The following is a 15922-nucleotide window of genomic DNA, read 5'->3' on the forward strand; positions in this document are numbered from 1 at the left end:
AATGTTGCTGGCTACCAGCAAGCCCGCTCAGCTAACTGTTAGCTGCAGTTGTTGACATTTGTTCATGTAGCTCTGGTTTAGTTATGAATTTGACTGGCGTTCATTTTAACTTGCGAGGGTCCCAGGTGTGCTGGTGGTGTGGTTTGAGAATCCCGTCTGGAGAGAGAGGGGTCCTCAGCCATGTCCGCTAACCAGGAAAAACATTCTGCTCATCGCTCCAAGTCATGTATATGTGTATTCTAGACGAGCGCTACAGAGCACAAATCGTCCAAAAGTGCATGTCGTCGGTCTCATATCTTTGTCGTGAATGTCTGTACTCTCAAATAACTCATGGGTGGAACAGGCTGAGGAATTTGTTCACGCCGAGCGGCTCGAGAGCGGAGTGGAGACCCCTTTTAGCTCTAATGTTAGCTGTTAGCTGCTCGCTGTAGCGCAGCGTCCAGGCTACCTTGTGACACCGGCAGTCATCAACTGGTATTTTTCATTCCGCACTGTTCAAATGGTCGCTTAAAGCCATCGTTCCGAGCCGCATACATCGTTATTAAGCTGAAGCTAAGTCGGTGTGAAAACTGTACACTGTCATACAGCCTGCTGGTCAAACAGTCTGCAGAGTACTTTGACATCCAGCCCGAGCTCAGCGTCAAGTCAATCAGCTATGGCAAATCGTGAGACGTCCAGATCAACCTGTGATACAAACACCAGTAGCGACAATGGTTCATAGGAAAGCCCAGACATTTATCTCACTCTCGATGGTAACATGTATCAACAGTTAACCTGGACGCTACGCTCTTAGCGCTACAGCGAGCAGCTAAAAGCTAACTAGCAGCTAACTGCTAACAGCGGTGTCCACGCCGCTCTCGAGTCGCTCGGCGTGAACAAATGCTTAATACTGTTCCACACATGAGTTGTTTAAGAGTACAGAGATTCACGACAAAGATATGAGACCGACAACATGCACTTTTGGACGATTTGTGCTCTGTAGCGCTCGTCTAGCAGTGGTTTGCAAGTCGCAGCCCCGGCTTCTCCGTGTGGATAGAAGTGTTCAAGCCATGACTTGGAGCGATGAGCAGAATGTTTTTCCTGGTTAGCGGACATGGCTGTCCAAACAGGATTCTCAAACCACACCACCACATCTGGGACCCTCGCAAACAGAAATACAGAAATAAATACATGTAGGTGAACAGAAATACAGAAATAAATAAATGTACCCAGATAACAAATTGTTTATGGCCCAAATTTGGACCAAATGTGGCTTGCCATTTTGGATAAGCTTTGGAATGATGTACGGCCCAAATTTGGCCCAACTCTGGCATGCCAAGAAAAAAACAAATCTCAGCCAAAAGTGAGCCAAAAGGGATTTTGGAATTCCAAAGTGTTGCCAGACCTATCCCAAAGAGAGGCCAAAACCCCATAACCTTGCCAAAAACTAGCCTAAACTGATCCAAAAGGATACCATAATTGAACCAAAGTGATGCCACAATATATTTATTTATTTATTTATTTAATTATTCATTTATTCATTCATTTATACATGTGGAAACTATGTCCTAGTATCCTAGGCTCATGTGCTATTTATGTGTTATAACTGTATGTATAAAAAACGAAACAAAAAGACAATAGATTTATTTTATTTTTTTTATTCTGGTGTCTCTTGCTCATCAATTAATTTTAAGACATTTGTTTTTTTTAACACAAATTTATACTGTCGGCCGGCTGGCGCCTGGCAGCCGATTTTTCCTCCCCCCCTCCCTATCCCCTGCCCAGTAGAACCACCGTTTAATTGCATCAGCGATGCTCAGATCAGTGGCTTCAATGCATACAGGGTTACGTCTGACAGCATCTGAAAATGACATAACAAATAAAAGAAAAACAATTCAGCAGAAAAACTTAATCTGGTAATAATATAATAATAACAATAACAATAATAATAATAAATACAATAAAATCAGTCAACATGGGTGCAGGATAATCCTTACCTGTCACAACTGCCCTGAGGTGGAGCTTTTCAAACGGCACTTTCCCATTCAGGCCGCGCCATGATATGGTCTTCGCAAGATCATTTTTGATGCCTGCTTCAGAATGCGCCACACAGTTTCTTTAACTGTTGCCCCTCCCACCAATCCAAGAGTGATGACCTAAAGTACAAAAAGAAAAAAACAACAAAATTAGGAATTCAAAATAAAAGAGTCCCATTTTCCATCATCTATTCGGCATAACCATAAATTTAAAAAAGAAAAGAAGAAAGCAGAAAGATAAGAAAGAAAACAGCTCACCAGTTTGTTACGGAGGTCTGGTTGACTTCCTAGATCCCTCTCAAGAGCATACAGGGCAGGCTTATCATTCAAGGGAAATACGTTAGTGGTGCGAATCCCTGTGACAGCATTGGTGGATCTCTGCATGTCTTGGATCATTCGGATTATGTTCTTTTGCTGATCCATCAGAATTTGTTGATTGACAAGAACTTCTTTCAGAAGAGCTGAAAAAAGAATCGTCTAGTTCAAAAGGGTAGTTTTAAATTATCAAGGCATGTACAATCATGGATGAAAATATTGGGACCCTTTTTCACCAGAGACCTTGTCTGTGTACATGGCATTATGAAATCTAAAGACTGATAAAAATCAAGGGGTATAATGCAAGGTTATTAGTCATCTCAGTAGGACAATGACCTAAAACACCAAAAAGTAAAAAGTAACCAGATATGATCCTAAAGTGGCCATCAATGAGTCTATTCAAGTCCCATAAAAAACCTATAGAGAGATCTCAAGACAACAGTTGGAAGAAGGCACCCTTCAAACTTACTTCCACACATTTGGTTGCAGCCTCTCATGTACCCATGATAGGGTGGACTGATAGGCTGGGCTGCTGCTGTTTCTGCCATGCTGCTGCTCTGCTGCTGCTCTGAAAAAACAATGAACTAACTTCACTCCAAGTTGTAACTATCTAGTGATCGATAACACTATAAGACAAACTAATAGGCAAAATTCTTCAGATAGTTTATTAAACTATTCTCTCTCCGCTTTAACTGCTACAAAACCATGGCAACACAAACCAACAAAAACATGTTCACATAATTACAAAAACAGGTGGAGTGTATATTGTGGGAGACATACACCTGTGTTTGTATGCAGGCTATGCTCAGTTTAAAATGTAATCCTGCCAAGTAGCCTAATCTCTGTTTTATCAAATATACCGGTAATCTGATAACCTATCTGACCCCCTGGTCGCACTGCACTGCATGCGGAAGCTGTGCGCGGGTGGTTGTACTGGGAGGGTACTTCTCCTCCTCTCTCCGCGCCCACTCGTATTCACTCGATTTTCCACACACACATGTCATTTTTACAGGTAGAAAAGCGCTATATAAATACAGACCATTTACCATTTTACAAGCAACAACTTAATTAATCATTTTATTTATTTTATTGTGAAAATTGACCGGATTCTCTCGCCTTATCTGTGCCCGTCTTCCTGTCTCGGCGCTCGCGGCTCGCGTGAAAAAAAGAACTGAACCGATCTGAAGCGCTGCAGGCGCGCGCACTGCGCTCCAGAGCGCGAGATGTGAGACCAGGCAGACCGGTTAACATATGCACCTATCTGAAAGCTGGATAGACCCGATCGTACCAGACAAGAAGTCGGGCACAGAAAAGGCGAGAGAATCCGGTCAATTTTCAAAATAAAATATTTAAATGATGATTAATTAAGTTGTTGCTTGTCCGTCTATAAATATTTGTCAGTCCCGCGGGCAGTGCGTCCGGGCTGTGATTCGCGTCCATGTCTGTCAGATGTGTGTCCGAAGCTAAGAAAATATAGCCCAGCCCACCGCCGTCAACTCGGCTCGGCGGCCGGGACTAGCCAACTCGGCCCCGCTCGAGAGAGCCCCGCGTCTCGCCTGGGCTGTATTTACTTAGCTTCGGACACACATCTGACAGCCACCACAACAGGGCCACCGCCACCAGCGCTCAGAGACGATTTAATTATCCTCATCATCATCTAGCTAGCGTTGTGTAGGCTAACGTTAACGTTAGCCTACACAAACGATCAGATCAAAAATGCATTTAAACCTCCGCCAGTCATGTTATTCATTAGGCTATATAAAATGCAAGTTGCGTACATGACTCGCGTCTCGAACAGATCAAACAAAACCATTAAACTTGTGGTTAGCAGCAACAAACGACTTTGGAGAGAAGGAAAACATGTACTCACCTCCAGTGATCACGCCGAGAAATGATGTGCGATCTCTCGTAACCGTTAAAAAGTTGCCGGTCTCTGTGCAGACTTTTGGCAAGCCAGAGGGATGCCAAAGCACTCCCGTAAAATCATGAATGCGAACGCGCTCAAAAACATTATGGTCCCGCTCATTGCCTTTTTGGCTGGTTAACCAGATATAAGCCAAAACTCGGCCAAAATAACATTGCGCCATTTATTTATTATGGCAGATCATAACAAAACCAAACCTGACCCACAAATATAATCCTTTGCCAAAACAACCCGAAAGAGGCCAGATATATGCCACAAAAGAGCCAAAATGATTTGCTATCTGGGTAGGTGAACAGAAATGTATAAATAAATAAAAAGCATTTATTCTTTTATTTATACTTTTATTTATTTATTTATACATTTATTTCAGCATTTATTTATTTATTCATTTATTTACGCATGTATTTATTTATGCATTTATTTATTTATACATTTATTTCAGCATTTATCTATTTATTTATGTATTTATTTATGCATTTATTTATTTATTTAATTTATTTATTTATACTTATGTCAGGTTTGGTCCTCCATATTTTTGTGTGATTGATGGCTTCAAATATCCTGTTTTCTGGAGGAGGAGGAAGGCAGCAACAGTCCTGCAGTCTGCTGGAGATTAAAGAGTTCATCAGATACATAAAAAACACAGTTCATGCCTCTCAAACTAAACCTACACACTATGATTTCAAGGCACATCAAGTTACATTTCTACATGTTTTGTGACACAATGTCTGAAAGAGCAGGAGATAAACATGTCTGTATTTGTACTTGGAGCTGAGCATATCCTGCCACATGTCAATTGGTTGATTTAAATCTGAGCAGCGCTGTAACCCCGCCCCACACTTCCGTTGGGGTTGCTCGTTTCATCCTCAAAGGTCGACTGGTTAAGCACTCCGCCCTGTTACTTGCTATTGTTCCTAACGGCTAGCTCCGCCCATGTGAATGATCCCAAACATAGACTCGAACGCCTCCTGTGGAACGTCACTGCGCTTCGGGTCAGGATTGGCTGGTGAAGTTTTGAACAAGTTAAACGGTTTCAGCGGGGAGGTTTGCAGTTACCCACCGAGTATCACTCGGAGTTTACACATGAGCTGTAAAGCGAAGTGGGAAGTCTTTCATTTTAGTGCATTTTATTTTCTCGTCAATATGCGATTGATTTAGCTTTAAAATTAAATAGCGGAGCAACGAGCACGTAATCCCTCTTCAGAAACCCGGATAACAAAGGTAACGCAGTTTAATTGACGCTAAAGACAATATTAACGTTAGCTAGTTAGTGTTAGCTGGTTCACACCGTTGTTAAACATGAACATTATAGCAGCTTTATGGACAGACGTATGTACGACAACATGTCGGTTGAATTTAACATGTCGTGTCTTACAGTAGCTGTTACAGCAGTCTTGGGTATTACTGAACATTATTTGAGAGCTCGTCGACTGCAGTTGAGCTAAGCTAACGTGTTACCTGGGGAACGTTACCTAATTCTGTCACATCACAAAGCGCCTGTGTTAATGTTAGGCGTATAACGTTATGAAAGTACTGTGATTTTACTGCACCACAACACGTCAGTGCTGCTGTGAAATGAAATGAACTAGACAACCAAATGTGATTGACGACCATATTGTTAAATAGCTGCCGTGAGGCCCATCAACCGTCCACTAAAATAAAATGACATTGCGCATGCACAGATTGCACTTAAAAAGACATCGCATGGACAAAATGGATCTGGCAATCCAGGACAAAGAAATACATTATAACTCAATATTGTGATTATTATTTAGGGATAGAGTCGAACTTATACAGCTGCCCAACTTTGCAAAGCAAAATATGAAACGTGTTTTGGGATGATTTTACCCAGAATTGACTGTGACGACATTTTGATTATTTAGTCGAGTTGTTTGTAATGTTAGAAGATAGTTGACCTCATAACACTATAGGGGTGTGTCGCACACCTCATGGCCTCCTTTTGTACATGAGAACAATTGATTAAACGGACAATGTGATGTTACAGTGAAATACATAGATACATCTTTCAACTATGTTACGTTAAGAATCAAAAGCAAGCATGTTTTGGTGTCAATTGACGTTAAAATTTTAATTTGTCGGTCTCTCCATAAAGATTACACTTTCTGCAAATAATGGCCTCAGCAGTTTTGTGAATGGGATGTTATTACGTTCTTTGACTCTGCCTACTTTAATCCAGCATTTTTGGTAAGCTCATGATGCATTAAAAACGTAATTGGATGCACAAGATGACTGGTTGGGGGCCTCATAGTCATGTTCAAAGCGAAAAAAAACAATGTCCAAGCAGACATTATAGGGACTAGTCCCGTCTTTATGGGCCCTAATATGTTTTTAATGGTCATGTCAAGTCTGTTAAAACTTGTCCTGATGTAACGGTGCATTCTTTCCCTCAGGCCGTCAACATGAATTCCTTACTAACATCTGTGCGGTCCCTCATGCAAATGTTTGATGGCAAAGCTCAAGAATTCGCCAATGAAATTGAGAATGTTCATGTGGTTTGGCTTGAGGAGATCCAACAGGAAGCCAACCGCATGTTCTCGAGGTAAGCTTGAGTTAATATCATGACCTCTCTTTTTCCTTTCTATCCTTACGAGCTATTGTTCTTACCTCAAAATGTTTTAAGGTTTACTAATGAAGCTGATTCTTTGTATTTCAGAGATTTTAATGCTGAACCAGAATTAATGCCAAAGACGCCATCACAGAAGAAGAATAGTCGCAGGAAACGTGTGTCTCTGGGTCGTCAGGAAGAAAATCAAGCCAGGCGAAGGTTTGATGTCTTCATTACCGTTTCAGTAAATGCAGAATTTATTCGACCTGAGCCATTTTAAACAATGATGCCTTTTGTTATTCTAAGTAATTTTTCTTTTCCTGTTCAGATTTTCAAAGGGAAAGCGCAGCAACCTTCGTGGTTCTTCTGTCAAATCACTGAACTTCATTGCTGAAGAAGAGTCTGTTCCCGAGGCCTCAACCTCTGAAACCACCACACAGCCTAAACGTACCACTCGCAAAAACAAACAAACAAAGTCTGAGGTGACAGAGGAAGTGAGCCAGTCAACTCATGGAAACTGTATAACTGAGAAGTTGGAGAACAGGAAGCCAGAGCTCGTCGAGGAGCTGGACAAAAGTAACGCAGTGAACGATGCAAAAGTGGAGGCAGACTATGCACCTAGCACCCCACCTAAGACACCCTCATCTGGGGTTGTTGTCAGCACTTCTCAAGCAGACCCGTCTCCACCTAAGATACCCTCACCTGAAGTTGTTGTCAGCATCTCTCCAACAGACCGTTTGTCTGCTGAGATTGCTCTCCAGCCGGAGCCTTCTCCTGGCCGCACAGTTGCCAAGATCGCCATCGCTGGTGCAGCTCAAAGCTCACGACGGAGCTCTGTACGGTGCTCCCTCAAGCTTCGTCACTCGCGGGCTGGTCTGCGGCACAGTATGACTCAGGAATCTGTTCGTCGCGCCTCACGCCGCTCCATGCTCAAGAGGAAGGTGTCTCGCGTGTTCAACTCCACATCTAGCAGCAACACTGAGGGTGATGAATTAGTCATATTTTGTTTTTGAATGACAAACTCTTACACTCTTTGATTCTCAAAAATCTGTATCTTAAATTGTGGTGTTTTTTCTGATTGTAGAGGACGCTTGCATGGACTCTGTAGAGGAAGAGGATAAAGAAGCGTAAGTAATGGGAAAACACCAAAAATAGTTTTACATCAAGTTATATTGAAAGTGTGTAAAAGTGATTGCTAATTGTGCCATGATATTGTCATTTTGTTTCTTACCCATATGAATTTATTCACTGCTATAGCAATTATGAAGCTGTAACTGCTGATACAGAGGATAATTCTGCAGCTGAAGAATCGAAAGAAACTCCAGAGGTATGAGTATGTCATTGTGTATTAAAAGTGTCAAACTTGAATTCAACTTATCCTTTGATTTGTATGTCAGCTGACGTTTTTTTTGTTTTGTTTTTTTTCCCCTTTAAATAAATATAGATCGAGGTTAACCAGCGCGTAAATCCTTCTATTGGACGCATTACTCGATCTGTGGCTGCAAACTCTCCCAAATTGGCACCTCCATCATTGTTTACCACTGAGCAAAATATGAGCACGCCAAACAGCAGAACAGGTGTGTGCACTCTCTAATTTATTTTTTGAGTGTTGTTGAGATTTTAGCTATTAGTTCTTTTTGAATGTTAACAGTTTTAGCAGTAACTTGTGTGGGCTAAATCCACATTTGTGTCTGTGTTCCAGTCGTCGCTGAGAAGCAACGGTCTTCCAAGTCAGGACGGAAGTGAGTGCTCTGTGTGTTAGTTGCCCTATATAACAGATGGGAGCTTACTACAATTTCTGCAAAGCTCTAAAGCCATATCAATGTGTTGACTGTTAAATATACCCTGTATTCTGTCTTAAAATGTATTATTTCTATGTCTTTAGGTCACGCCAGAGTACCAAACGCAAAGCACCAGATACTGTAGAGGAAAGTCCCACAAAGAGGTTCTCTCCTCCGAAGAAAAGTCAAAGTGTAAGATGCAAAAAATCTTGAAGTCAAGAAATGGAAAATTAGTCAAAATGGGAATGTACCTTCAGTTGACACCCTCTCCTTTGTTATAATACAGGCCATCAGACCCAACATGAGGTCTTTCCTCCAAACTGTGCAGAAGAATCAGATGCTGATGATGACTCCTAATACCCTCGGCCGCACTGGCGTTATCAAGTCCTTCATTAAACACACCACCCCTATGAAGATTGATCCGAAGGTACTTTATACCCTTGCATCAGTGTAAAGCAGCGCTGTGTTGAATGAGAGCAACAATGCAGCATTATTAGGCAAAGGTGGACAAAGATTTAGATCGGCTTGAGGCATCTTGACTCCCTAAATATACTCCACTGTCCCAAAACAGACATGTGGTGTTGCTGTTATTGAAAATGAATAGTATTGTGTCTGCATAACTTGTCATGGGGATTTTTGCTTATCAGCCATCTTATAATTTCAGTTGTGTGCATTCCTAAAAACCCTGAACTTTTTTAGAGTGAACAGTGCATATTCTAAAAATAAGTAGTAGTAGTAATGTGACTCACGTTTTAAATAATCTAAGAAATGTTATAGTCCTCTTAATTGGATGTTTTTTTTTCTTCCCCTCCCCAGTTGAGCATTGGTATAGTGGTAAGTGTGGAAGCACTATATGTTGGTTGTGGGCATTTGGTGGTGTCTAATATCCCACTGTGTAACTAATATTCCTTATTTACCACACAAGCCCCTTTCACACTTCCACATTTAAATGTAAATGTTGAGCTGAAATCAACGCTCACCACAGTTCTTTAGCTGAATATTTAGAAAGACTTCTTTTAAGTTAGGGCTCTAGTGAGAACCTGAGCAGCTAAATTTCGGTCTAAATCACATAAAGAGTTAAATGTTATGTAGAATAGACTCTCTGACAGAGACAGACACGCATGAAGAAAACCAAAGCCACGTCACCATAACTGAGCCCTGCCCTGCATGGTCCACTGGTGAAAAAGGGGTACTGTCAACACCACCCCAAATTGCACTTGTTGGTTGATGGTCTCTCTCATCCCACGGGTCACTAATTCTCATTGTTTGCCATCTTTGAATCTAACAATCTTTCAGACTGCCTAATGGCTTTAGTAACTCACTGTTTGTCGCCTTTGAAGCATTATTTGACCAGAAGTAGAAATTGAAGTAAAAATCCATCTTAACCAGAAGCCTTACCTAAAACACTTTAAAAAGATTTACTGTGCAGAGATGTCAAGGGAACTATTATTAGTGTTCCTTTAAAGGATTCGGGGTTTGTGTTTAAGGGGGACTTGTTCTGTGATCAAATGGCATTCAGCCACTCTTGTTGGTCTTTGGACATTTGTTGCTGTTTCTCTGCTTTGTGTCTGTTTAGGAATAGAATTAATTGTTACATTTAATAGCACAGGCGCTCTTTAGACCTGGTTCTACTGTCTTTGGAATAATGAGAAGCCATAACAGACAGAATGGATTGCCTGATTTGGTTCACTCTAATGTAAATTGTGAGCAGCAGACCTTAGCGCTGTCTGTTCAAGCTAATTTAACCATTAAACTAGTCAACGCAGTGTCAGGGAGGAAGTCTCCCATACAAATTGCATGATTAAAAGAGTTTTGTGAGGAGAAACATAACAAACTTTGCAGAATGAGTACTGCAATTTCTAAGTCATTCGAGCCGTCCTGAAAATTTCTGCATTTACATCAATACAAATAGTTGTTTATTTCAGTTTAAAAAGTGTCAGCTATATTGCTCTATCAACCAGGTGTGAATCAGCAGACTTCAAATTGTCCAGTTGTGATTAGATCATTCAGGATTGATGTCATAACCAGGCTATAGACATGACAGTAGCCATGTATTGAGTCACACAATCTATCTGATGAGTATTGCTCATCTTTGAGAGGTGTAGGCCTTAAGGATTGCTTAAATTCTCTTAATATGTTGAAATTGTCCACACAGTAGTTTGGACGCTAATGATCTCTGGTCAAAGGATGACTATATCTCTGCAGTTCAGCAGTGTTAGAGCAAATTTGATAGGAAAAAACACAAAGTCTTTAGGTGAAGTTAGGGTGGATCTTTGCTTCATCTATCTGCTCCAGGGAAGTGATGATCTGCTTCAGCACAAATGCACAAAGTAGCACACTGCTACTTTGGATTCTTTTTGCATTTACCACCTATTGCAGTGTATCAGCATTAGCTGATTTCTGGCAACATCAGCTAAACAAAATCCTTGTCTTCTCTTTTTTTTTCTCAGACTAAAGAGCGTGTCAAACTGGAAGCACTTAAAAAGAAACAGGAGCAAGAGGAGGAAAGAATGAAGAAAATGGAGGAGGAGAAGAAAAAGAAACAGGATGAGCTTAAAAGGTTAACCTCATTACGCACCCACTGGACAGTTTATTAATTGAATATTATTTTTTCTATTTTAACTATGACCATGTTTTGCAGGAAAAGGGATGAGAGGCTAAGAAGAGTGTTTGAGGCCAAAGTAAAAGAAGAGCAGAGGGAGGAGGAAAAGAAAAAGAAGATTGAACAAAAAATGGCCCAGATTGATGAGAAAAATGATAAGGTATGTACCACATTTTTTGATTTTGAAATCTGTGTGTCAATCTTAAAACTGATTCAACAATGTTGTCTAATCCTTGATGGGTTTCCTGGTGCAGCGTCAGGCAGAGGAGAAGGCCAAGAAGAAGGCGGCTATGAAGCGCCAAGAGGAGCTCGAGCAGAAAAAGAAGTTGGAAGACGAGGCGAAGAGGAAGAAGATACAACAAGCAGTGAGACGATGCTCTTTTAGAAGTTATTTATGCTGCATTCACTGTTGCCTGTAGCTGTTCTTAGTTTGGTGCACATTAGGGCTGTCACTTTTTATTCGAAATTCGAATATTCGTTCGAAAGTGGGGGGAGAAGTTCTTATTCAAATGTAATGACCTATTCGAATTCAAAATGTACGCAACAAATAAGCGCAACAGACCGTTTGAAGTAGTTCGCCTTGTGACCCAACAGAGGGCGCGCTAAAACTTCAGTATCAGCTTGACCTATTGCACGCCCTATTGACCCTTGACCTATCAATTCAGCTAGTAATATTATGTTGTTTGCTACGAAAATGGAAGACACTAGCGAGCAAAGCCGTCCCAAGCGGACAATCGCAACACCAAACCATCTGAGAAGTAGTGTATGGAAGTATTTTGGACAAAGCAGCTGTCTTACTTTACAACAACAACAAATCTGCGGACTCACCTAGCTTACAACCTCGTAAGCTAACGTTAGCAGGTGAGTGTACAACGTCGTCTGACTGCCTACTACTCGGCACATTCAGCCTCAGCAGGCCTTTTGCCAACAGCTCGTAAAAATGCCATCACCGACAAGATAGCACGATTTATATGCAATCATATCGTTTTGGGATCTCATGATGGAACTGGAGCTTAATGTCGTGTGGTGTTGTCGGGTTGCATGTCACTTCAAATTCGTTCGAACTTGATTTTTTGAAAAAGTGACAGCCCTAGTGCACATTGACATTTTCATCCTGTACATGCTGATGACGGACTTGCTCAGAACACAATCCTATTACACTGCTCACTAGATTTTTTTTGTAACTTAAATGCACAATATTGCAAATACGCTTTTCTAATGTGTGTGTGGGTTTTTAACTTTGTTTTTTGTTTCTACCAGGAGGAGGAGAAGCGGCAGCAGGAGTCACTGGCCAAGAAGAAAGCAGAGGAGGAGGAACAGTTAGCTCGTAAGCTGGCTGAAGCTCGCAGAGCCCTTGAGCTGAAGAGAGAGCAGGAGCGTGAGAGGGAGAGAGAGCTGGAAAGAGAACGACTGGCTGCTGCTGAAAGGTCAGTCATAACTTCTCTATAAACCCAAGTAACTGAATTAACTGTCTAAACAGAGTGTGAAATAAACATGCACTGATGAAGTTATAAGAACAATGTTTATTCACTCCAAGGTTTGTTGTACTGACTTGCTGTCTGTCTGTCTGTCTGTCAGGGAGCGTGTGGAAAGGGAAAAAGCTCTCTCTCTACAACGGGAGCTGGAGAGAGCAGCGAGGGAGAAGGAGAGGAGAGAACTGGAGGAAAGGAGAAAGGCACTTGAGGAAAGAAGAAAACTGGTAAGAAATGTATCCAGAAAGATGCTTAGACCTCCATATAACCTTGTTAACATGGTCATGTTTACCTCCATGTGTGTGGATAAGTAGTCCGCTCACTAATGAAGTAAATTTGTTCAGGCTTCAGTAGCTCTGGGTTTGTTCATTTGGCTGTTCATCTGGCCAGCTTTTAATGTGTCTTTTCTCCCACTAGGAGGAGCAGCTGAGATTAGCTGCAGAAGAGAAAGCTGCAAAAGAGAGAGAAGCTGCAAAAGAGAGAGAAGCTGCTAAACAGAGAGAAGCTGCTGCAGCTGCTAAACAGGTAATCTACAGTTTACACTGAGGCTAGATAGACCTGCACAGCTGAAAATAAGCAAAAGCTGACATAAAGGTTAATTATTGTCAGTTTGAAGAGGAGATTCATCTAAATTACAAAACATGTTCTCATATCATCTGCTTTTGTAGGTTTTGTTTATTTAGCTTTATTATCTACAGACTTTGCTCTTGAACACTTTCAATAAGTCTCTAAATATAATTTCAATATTCACTCTTTCCCCCCAAGACTGCTGCTGTGCTGAATGCGACCGTGGATATCGAGGTAAGAATCGCAGCCTAGTCACTAAAATGTTGATAGATTGAGACATTTTTGAATGAAACATTTTATTAAAATGTAGGTGTAAGTATTCAGTGATCATGATAATACACACAAATTATTAACCTGAATGTGTTTAAAGTTCCCATCAATTCAATGTAGGTGTAAGTTTTTATTTTTTAATTTCTTTGAATCACCTGTACATCAGCGTCTGGCCCAAGGATGACAAAACATGTTGTTTTTAAAGTTTGTGTATTTTCCCAACTTAAATTTGTTTTTGAGTTTGTAATTTTCTGGGAAATGGTAAAAAAGTTGATAACTCATCCTGCATTCAGCAACGAAACGATATTTGTGATCAATTTTTAAATACCGGATGAGTCCACAAAGTTTTTTTTACTTTTTTCACTAAGTTGGGTAAAACTGGATTGTGGGGGATAAACAAACATTCTGCACTATTGGCTGTTGCAAATGCCAATCAGCATCCGCGACAAATTCTTCATTAGTTTCTTGATTTTACAGGAAACAAGTAAATATGCCGAATCTAATAGCACTTTGCTGTTTAATGGGAGCTTTGTCTTTCCTGGGCACTTTGGAGATATTTTGTAAAAATAAAAATAAAAAAGTTATGTTTAAATTCAGTGTTACTCAACAAGACGCCTTCAGTGTATCTGTGAGGTCTTGCAAACGTGTAAAGTGCATTTCCTTCTCAGCAGCGGTGAAAGACATATTTTGACCACTTCTCTTCTTACTGTTTCCAGCGCTCTGTAATGAGCACGCCTGTAGGAAAAGGTGGAGGCCTAAACGTGACTGTGGATATTGAGGTAAAATGAAATAATGTATTTTTTACACACGTATTTAATCAATTTCTAAAAACCTGACTGTTAAGTTTCCACCAGAGTACATCCTCATAGTGTGTGTTTTTATCTTTTGTAGAAATCACCACAATCGTACGTCATCACTCCAAAGGGCGGAAACAAACCCTTGATCTCCAAAAGTGCCGAAGATTATGGGATGGACCAAAACAGTGACGACTCTACTGATGACGAGTCTGCCCCAAGGAAACCAATTCCATCCTGGGCAGAAGGTGGGCATGGTTTCATAAAATTATCATTTCTTATGATGACGTTCAGTTTTTACAACATGGCGGAACTGCTGCAGAGTTGGGTCCAGACATATTTTGCCAGTATCTCGGTGTCTGTTCTCATTTTGTTTGGACTTAATTGAAAACATTATTATGGTTTTGTTTTGGTTTCACATGTCTGAAATACATTTGCATTCATTCGACATTCTTCTTAATTTTTTCCCCCGTCCAGGTCACAATCTGCAGCAGATAATTATGAAGCAGTACTTTAACCCTCCTGATTTAGACTCTATCTTCGGAACAGTTGAACCACCCAAACTGGAAAACATCTTTTACAAGAAGAAGCCTCGCTATTTTAAACGCACCAGCTCTGCTGTGTGGCACTCACCTCCAGTGGGATCCAAGTAAAGTCTGTACACTGATACAGATGTACTTTGCTGTATAAAGTTTTCATTTTGTTTTAAAGTCTGTTAAAGTCCAATAAAGTAACATGTTTTTCTCTATATATTAAATTGTTTTTATGGTTTTAGGCATCTGTGTTTTAGTAATATTGTTAGTAGTCTGTAAAATATCATGATTCAAAGTGATACACAAGTGATGCTTTTACTTGTACTGGAAAAGGGTGTGTATTATAACCCACTGGGATATGAAAGGTTTTTTTTTTTCCAAATGATCAGTAAAAACTTTCTTTTGTGTGTACTGACTGTAAATGATAGCAGAATTCCCATGTCTGGGATTTATTCAAATGCAATAAAATGGTTGATTATGCCAAAAGTGTGTGTGTGTGTAGTTTGAAGACAAGTTAAGGTGTGTCAAAGACACTTTATGTAACAATTTGTAGCTAATTAAATGGATTGATCACTTTTTTCTATTGACCATATTTGAGTGGATTGTAAGTTGGCATGAAATTTTAGACCTCTGTCTCAGTAAACTTTGAGATATTGACAGAAAAGTAATTGCCGCCACAAGAAATATGCTTGACATAGGAAACTTGATGTATCTGCAGTGGTTGTTAAAAGTTTAAATACACTTGTATAGAAAATGTAAATCATGGCAGTCTTAAGTTCCAATGATTTCTACAGCTCTAATGTTTCTGTGATGTAACGAGTAGACCAAGTTCACTTGGGTAATGTATTAACTATATGTCTTCTAAAAATCTAGATCTCTAGCTGAACTTTAAACCTCTATTCTAGCCTGATTTAGTCGTTCCTTAATCACATTTGTTGTGTGTTTGCTATCATTGTCCTGTTGGAACACCCAACTGCACCCAAGACCCAATCTTATGGCTGATTATTATTATTATTATTAGGTAAAGACAACCTTCATCAAATAATTTTTACTTTTCATTTTGTTATTTTAAAATTTGATTCT

General features: G+C 40.3%; 2 protein-coding genes across 3 annotated transcripts; one reads left to right on the plus strand and one right to left on the minus strand.

Moving 5' to 3' along the window:
* Positions 1–1648: 1648 nt before the first annotated feature.
* On the minus strand, positions 1649–4568 carry LOC115587021 (uncharacterized). The gene is made up of 5 exons (XM_030426570.1): positions 4201–4568; positions 2800–2898; positions 2274–2476; positions 1977–2135; positions 1649–1840 (listed from the first exon to the last, which is right to left on the minus strand). Exons 1-4 carry the CDS (start codon positions 4415–4417, stop codon positions 2025–2027), a joined length of 630 nt encoding a protein of 209 aa, XP_030282430.1. The 5' UTR covers positions 4418–4568; the 3' UTR covers positions 1649–1840; positions 1977–2024.
* A 703-nt stretch (positions 4569–5271) lies between these two features.
* On the plus strand, positions 5272–15325 carry incenp (inner centromere protein). 2 transcript variants are annotated; one of them, XM_030426946.1, is made up of 21 exons: positions 5272–5475; positions 6666–6814; positions 6929–7039; positions 7149–7804; positions 7905–7947; positions 8078–8147; positions 8265–8397; positions 8523–8562; positions 8706–8793; positions 8888–9028; positions 9418–9435; positions 11052–11161; positions 11243–11363; positions 11458–11568; positions 12464–12630; positions 12782–12902; positions 13093–13200; positions 13441–13476; positions 14229–14291; positions 14404–14554; positions 14784–15325. In XM_030426946.1, exons 2-21 carry the CDS (start codon positions 6675–6677, stop codon positions 14957–14959), a joined length of 2604 nt encoding a protein of 867 aa, XP_030282806.1. In that variant the 5' UTR covers positions 5272–5475; positions 6666–6674; the 3' UTR covers positions 14960–15325. The 2 variants fall into 2 exon arrangements, with proteins under 2 accessions (XP_030282806.1, XP_030282807.1); XM_030426947.1 differs by lacking the exon at positions 9418–9435.
* The last annotated feature ends 597 nt before the right edge of the window (positions 15326–15922 follow it).

The sequence above is a fragment of the Sparus aurata genome, chromosome 8 (assembly GCF_900880675.1).
Source record: "Sparus aurata chromosome 8, fSpaAur1.1, whole genome shotgun sequence".
NCBI classification, from domain to species: Eukaryota; Metazoa; Chordata; class Actinopteri; order Spariformes; family Sparidae; genus Sparus; species Sparus aurata.

Excerpts from the sequence above, each read along its gene's own strand:
- LOC115587021 (XM_030426570.1), bottom strand. The coding sequence starts at position 4,417 with ATGGCGCAATGTTATTTTGGCCGAGTTTTGGCTTATATCTGGTTAACC. Across the intron at positions 2,899-4,200 it reads TCTCGGCGTGATCACTGGAG|AGCAGCAGCAGAGCAGCAGC; the intron begins GTGAGTACATGT and ends TTGTTTTTTCAG. Across the intron at positions 2,136-2,273 it reads CAGACCTCCGTAACAAACTG|GTCATCACTCTTGGATTGGT; the intron begins GTGAGCTGTTTT and ends TTTGTACTTTAG.
- incenp (XM_030426946.1), top strand. The coding sequence starts at position 6,675 with ATGAATTCCTTACTAACATCTGTGCGGTCCCTCATGCAAATGTTTGAT. Across the intron at positions 8,398-8,522 it reads CACGCCAAACAGCAGAACAG|TCGTCGCTGAGAAGCAACGG; the intron begins GTGTGTGCACTC and ends TCTGTGTTCCAG. Across the intron at positions 14,555-14,783 it reads AATTCCATCCTGGGCAGAAG|GTCACAATCTGCAGCAGATA; the intron begins GTGGGCATGGTT and ends TCCCCCGTCCAG.